This window comes from Mus musculus, chromosome 3 (genome assembly GCF_000001635.26).
Source record: "Mus musculus strain C57BL/6J chromosome 3, GRCm38.p6 C57BL/6J".
In the NCBI taxonomy this organism is placed as follows: domain Eukaryota; kingdom Metazoa; phylum Chordata; class Mammalia; order Rodentia; family Muridae; genus Mus; species Mus musculus.
Genome location: NC_000069.6, coordinates 96,595,187 through 96,601,132, shown reverse-complemented (window position 1 = coordinate 96,601,132; position 5,946 = coordinate 96,595,187). Strand labels below are relative to the sequence as shown.

At 54.0% G+C, this 5,946-nt stretch overlaps 1 protein-coding gene and 1 long non-coding RNA gene across 4 annotated transcripts; one reads left to right on the top strand and one right to left on the bottom strand.

The window, feature by feature from the left end:
* The first annotated feature begins 33 nt into the window (after positions 1-33).
* On the top strand, positions 34-1,551 carry Gm52628. Its single transcript, XR_003954672.1, has 2 exons — positions 34-822; positions 916-1,551. It is a non-coding gene; the product is annotated as a predicted gene, 52628 (long non-coding RNA).
* Ankrd34a (ankyrin repeat domain 34A) lies at positions 1,007-5,205 on the bottom strand. Of its 3 annotated transcripts, none has more exons than XM_006501710.4 (2): positions 4,720-5,205; positions 1,007-3,767 (listed from the first exon to the last, which is right to left on the bottom strand). In XM_006501710.4, exon 2 carries the CDS (start codon positions 3,649-3,651, stop codon positions 2,164-2,166), a length of 1,488 nt encoding a protein of 495 aa, XP_006501773.1. In that variant the 5' UTR covers positions 3,652-3,767; positions 4,720-5,205; the 3' UTR covers positions 1,007-2,163. The 3 variants fall into 3 exon arrangements, with proteins under 3 accessions (XP_006501773.1, XP_006501774.1, NP_001020022.2); XM_006501711.4 differs by lacking the exon at positions 4,720-5,205 and adding an exon at positions 4,162-4,238; NM_001024851.3 differs by lacking the exon at positions 4,720-5,205 and adding an exon at positions 4,325-4,497 and having other exon boundaries at positions 1,355-3,767.
* Between the last annotated feature and the right edge of the window lie 741 nt (positions 5,206-5,946).

The following is a 5,946-nucleotide window of genomic DNA, read 5'->3' as shown; positions in this document are numbered from 1 at the left end:
AACGGTCCCAGCTACCCCAGTGAGCAAGAGCCAGGGGATTGAGGGCGGTGCCGGGATCCAGCTGTCAGTCAAGAGCGGGCGGGACGAACCAGATGCCATGCCAATCACTGGTGGAGAGGGAGGAAAGGGGTGGGCTCCTGAGCCACCTTAGGCAAATGATTGAGGAAGGCGGAGGCACGGGAACCAATTGAATAAAGAAAAGGCTAAATCGTCTAAGAGAGAGAGCTTCGGAGCATCTTTGGGAATCCTGTGGTAAGCGATAGAAATCCGGCCAGACCCCTGGGGCGGGGCTTGAAGGGAAAATAGGCCTGGATGCAAGGCTGGATAGAACTGTAGCTGGAGAGGTTTCTTAAGGACCATTTGTCTGATCACTTTACTTTCTAGATGTAGATGCGGTTCAGAGAAGTGATGTGACTCATCTTTAAGTTCATACACAATTGGTGGTGGAGTGAAAACTGAGTATAGTGCTGACTTTAGTGAGAATATGCTATGTCATATACTTGAGTGCACTGCCTTATTTAATAGCTGCCAAGTACAAACCAGGTTTTATTTTACAAACAAGAAAAGTGATGCTCAGGAAGATTAGATACATGAAATGGCTGGATGGCAAGGGAGATTCAGACATTAAGTGTTTTAATCCAAATATTTTCCTTTTTTCACTATTTACATTCAGGAATGGTTTTCTGACTTCAGCTACTCACTAAGGGAGTCAGAGAACGTAGAATGTGTTTATCACTGTACAGAAAGAGTGAGCTAGAATACACTCAGAAACCTATCAAACAGAGAAATTCAGGACATAGATGGAAAGGGTGCTTGATCCAGGTAAGTCTGGGTTCCAACAGTTGTTCCCAGCAGACATCCATGCACACAAGCTGCGACACCCTTTTGTTGACTGACCATTCCTTTTCCCCTTAGGTGAAGTTACTAGCCCCACCCCCTCTCCTAGGGTTGGCTAAGAGACCTGGGACTATGGAGGTTAGAAGAAAATGAATAAAGGCACACCTGGTGAAATGAAATTAAACCCTGTATTTAAAACAACAACAAAACCTGTGTGGTCAAGATGTAGGAAGTAGCATCTGCTTATGGAGAAGAGGGGCAGTAAGAATCTTAAATCATTAAAAGTCAGGCATGGGGAGGCTGGGGGGAGGCCCACCAAATGCCTTAAAACCTCAGAACACAGGGCCCATTTGCCTTTTCTTCTACAACCACTACTGGTCAGTTGGTCTCCTGGAAAGAAAGTAGCTGCAGCCTCTAGATTGGCTCCCTGAGTAGTTGTGACTGTAAGTCTCACCCTCCCATGCCCTCTCTCTTCACCCCCCCCCCCAACCCACACTTTCAGGCAGCAGTGACAAAACAGACTTCTGAACACATTTATTTGACAAGTGGTAAGAGGACTGACTTAGGCTTGCTCCCCACTTCTACCTGTGGGGGGTTGTTCATAAGCTCAGACACACAGAAGAGCAACTTTGAGCCCATGACCTACCCCTGGGGTAAACAAGACAATCTGGAGTGGTATATGTGTGTGTGGGGGGCACAGGGAGGGAATAAAAAGCAGGAAACTGAGAAGTGGAGAGCGTGGAAGGCAGCAACAGAAGTGAGATTGGGAGCTGCTTTGGGAACCCCAAGAACAGTGAAGAAGACATCCTGAAAAGCGGATGGGAGCAGGGTGTGAACAAGGAGCCAGGCATGGAGAAGCAAGGCCTGCAGAATGGGGCGAGATAGTCATGAAGAGAAAGCAGACTGTGCGAGGGGATGCTAGGCCACGCTGCAGGGCACACAGGGAAAGCAAGGGTTCTTCAGGAGGGGCAAAGATACAGGAGACCAGCCATGAGTGGGGGCTCCCTGCTGCTTCGGAACAAATGTGAGTCTGGGACCCTAGCACAAGTGGTCCTCTGTTGGTGTGCTGTGCCTATGGGTCCCCAAGTAATCCCATGTACTTGTGACATGACCAGGGCACGATTGCGTGGGTCTACACACCCGGTAAACACAGTATTTATCCTTCTCGCTAGTAAGTGTACTGTGCTTGTGGACAGACACATGCTTACCCATGTGTGCGTGCACAGTGCCAGGAGCACATGCAAGAGATCCCGTGTCCGAGGTATCAGCTGGTTCTCCCTCTATCAGGGTACTGACCCTCCCCCTCCTTGGCGCCCCTCATTTCCTTCAGCGCCCGGGTTCCCCAGGCCCACCTAGACTCTGAAACCCCCCTAGCAGGCGAATCTGCTCAGTCTGCATGGAGTGGCGTCTCACCAACTTGCGCTTGGTCCTGGGAGACCCTGGTGCCCCAGAGGGTGGAGGGGCAGGCAGTGAGGGTGCCCGACCTCCGGGTTGGGGACGAATGTCGGGGATGGGAGGGTGGGGACTGACGTTGAGAGGAGGCAAGAAACCTGGTCGTGTTTGCGAGATGTGGTCCAGGAGCAAGGTCCCGGAGCCCCTTCTCTCTAGCAGCCCTGGACTCCGCCTCCGTCCGCTCAGCGGGGATACAGCCCCGGGCAGACTTTCCTGGGACTGGCGTGGGGAGGAAACTGAGCCCGCTGGAGGGAGGGTCAGCGGAGAGGCGCTGTATCGCCGGCGCTCCAGGGATAACCGGCTGGACTCGGGGGAGTCAGGGCAAAAATGTCCAGGGGTGTCGAGCTCCACCGGCTCCATGCGGCTCAGTTTTTGCCTTAGCCCTGAAGGAAGACCAGACTCCTGAGCCTCGGGCGCAGTGTTTCGGCGCGAGAGAGGACCCCCACCCGTCACTTTCTCCGCCCATGGGGGCGGGTCCTCCGGGCCTTCGGTGCTGTGACGCCGAGAAAGACGCGGTCTCCCGGTCAGGGTCAAGCCATTGAATTCAGCAGCCAGACGCTCCAAACCGGGCCTCCCTTCTGCAGGAGGAACCGGTTGAGGAGGAGCCACAAGGCCCCAGGGCTCGGAATTGAGCCTTTTGAGTGGTTTTGGAGGATGTCGAGGTGGCTTGGGGAGAGGCTCGGAAGGGGAAGGGTCATCAGGGGGCTTGGGAAGAGGAAATTCAAAAATGTCTCTTTTCTCCTCTTCTTCCTGGGCGCGAGGGGATAACAACCCGCGCCCTCCTCCTGCAGTCTGCAGTTGGACTTCTGAAGGCGATGTGCAGACCCCTGGACTAGGAGGAGCGGGTGCAGGGTCCTCTACCCCTGGGGACGGTGGGGAATTAAGATACTGCCTGGTCTTCTTGGTGCCCGAGGGCGAGGTATCCGTCGTTATGATGATGACCTCCGTGCCCTTGGCCTTGCAGGCGTCCAGCAGTGTGGCAAGGGTCTCGCGGTCCCCTCGGTCCAGGGCGTGGACAAGCGCCGAGGCGCCAGCGTGATCTCGAACTGAAGGGTCTGCGCCGTGGGCAAGGAGCAGAGAGGCCACTGCGGCTCCCCCACCCCCGGCGCAAGCATGCATCAGCGCGGTACGTCCTAAACGGTCTGCGATGTTGGGATCCGCGCCTTGCTCCAAGAGATAGCGTACCATGCGCGCCTTGTTCTGAGGGTCGTCGTAACGGGCCCTACAGGCCGCCATTAGCGCAGTCTCCCCCTGGGCATCACCCTCATTCACGTAGGCTCCTCCCTCCAGAAGCAAACGGGCCAAGCGTAGCTTACCCTGTCCCACAGCTCGAAGAAGAGCGTGGCCCTCGGTGTGCAGCATAGCTGCGGCTCGGGCAAAAACACCGATGGAGCCGGGACTGGGACCTGCCGAAGATATCTAGGAGTATGGGGGTGGTGGTTGGGAGAGGCCTGAAGTCTCGGTAGTGAAGCCTATCCCTGTGAAAGAGAGAGAGAGAGCTTACTGACAGGCTCAGCAGGGAAACTGAGGCACCGATGAACGAACCTGATGTATGACGGGGGGGGGGGGATAAGTGCAGTCTTTCCTTTTGACTTCTGTCTTTGAGCGGTCCCATACCCCCCCCCCCCGCACACGCATGCCAGAGGAGGTGGGAAGGGTGCACCACCCGCACTGAAGGATGAGAGCTCGTGCATATACGTACATGCACGCGCACAGATATTCCCACCCCCCATTCGCACCCCACGGCTTATCAGACCTTTCCAACATCCCCCTTTTCTTATCCACACTTGGAATCCCCCTCTCTAGGATACTGAACGCCACCCACCCACACACATGCACCCGTACAGTCATACACATATTTCTATTCCTAACCTCTTTTAGATTGCCACATCCCCAAAAACTGAGGGGGGGGGAGAAGCAGATTGCAATTGGGACCTAAAGGGGTGGAGGAAGAAGTGGGGTTTCTTTTGCTTTTGCCATGTTCCCCATTGCTCCTTGTTCTTCCCCCTCCCAGCCTGTACCCCCAAATAGATACCTGAATGTCCGCATAATCTCTGCCTGGCCAGGATTGAGGCCGGGGCCATGGGGGCCTCTGGGTTGGAGGAGCCGGGTACCTGGGGACCCACATGGCGTGTGTGGGGGGGTACCCGGATTCCCTTGGTGTCAGTATCTGTGCCCCAGCGCTGAATCCTGGTCCCTCCTCCCGGTGCGCCCCGGGCACAGCGCCGGCTCCGGAGGAGAGAAGGGGGGCGGAGCTCTTCTGTGCTATTTATAGCCCAGTCTCTGCGGGTGGGGGCGTCCGGCACCAAGCCGCTCCCCACCCCCATGCGCACACATATAAACCTATAAACCCCTAAGGGGGAAAAAAAGCACCTAGCGCCTCCAATCTTGACTTCCCATTCTTATCCCACCTCCCCAGCCCAAACAAACCTAAGCGCTCCTTAGGGGACTCTCCCACGACCCATTCAGGAACCATCCAGATTCTTCGTTGATCTTCAACAGATCTCCATGAGCTTCGGTATGCCAGACCTGACTGCCACACACGGCATATGGCACACTGTGCAGAGGGGTGTAGGGAGGCGGTTGGGATCTGCAGCGGCGTCCACAGAGCAGAGAGGCAGGAGATGTGGCTCCCTTCCCGTAGTTTAAATATCAGGGAAAGTATAGCCTGGAATCAGACAACAGTCTATCCCCGCTGCACCCCTCTCAAACATCACACACCATAGAGACACTTGGATCTCATTTCCCTTGGGTCCCATTAGGAATGTAAGGAAGGTGGTTTTCCCAGGGAATTTTTAGGGCAAGGGGCCGTCCCAAATTCCCTCTTTACAGTATTTTAAGGGGTGTGCATAGGAGGTAGAAAAAGGCAGAGTGGTGACCGGCCCCTGTTGCACAGATGTGTTCATTACATCTCTACTCCCTTAGACTCATTCTTCCCTCTTCCTTGAAGGTCCCTGCCTGAATCACTCATCTCTTCCTATCTGTTGCTCACTGCCTCTGCCTCTCCGTGCCACCTGCCCTGTCTCCATGGTTACCAAGGCTTCCATCTGCATAGTTTAGGGATGAGTTTGTGTCCAGCTGGAAGGTACCAAGGAAAGTGGGGGCATCGGATGGGTATTAAGGGTTTGGAAAGCTCACCGAGGGTCTTAGAGGACTCAAATGGTGGACGCCACCAAGTACAGATACAAAAAGTCACGTTCCTGGGAAAGGAGGAGAAACAGCCGGAGGGAAATCACCCACTTTTATTAGCTATTGATGTGTGCCGAGAGATGTGCATACATACATCATCTCCAACCCTCACAACTCAATGAGGGGGGAACTATTGTCTTCCTGCAACAAATGATAATGAGGTTAAGCAAGTTCCCCCAAAGCGCTACAGCTATGTTTTTATACTATTCCAAAAACGGAGTATGTGTCATCCACATGCAACTTCCCAGTCTAGAGGCCATTTTCTCTGACCTCTGTCATATTCTTGTTGACTGACTCCTAGTTTTACATCCATCCTGAAGTATTTCCCTTTACTTCTACTCTGTAAAAAAAATGACTCTTTCTATTCTGCCCTCTTTCCTTGAAGGGGCTTGAAGGGCAGTGGAAAGTACAGAAAGAAAAAACCCACTGGGTTCCTGCCTTCTCTCCCCAATTACTGCTCTGGTCCCA

Coding starts and splice junctions, on each gene's coding strand:
- Ankrd34a (XM_006501710.4), bottom strand. CDS start 3,651: ATGCTGCACACCGAGGGCCACGCTCTTCTTCGAGCTGTGGGACAGGGT.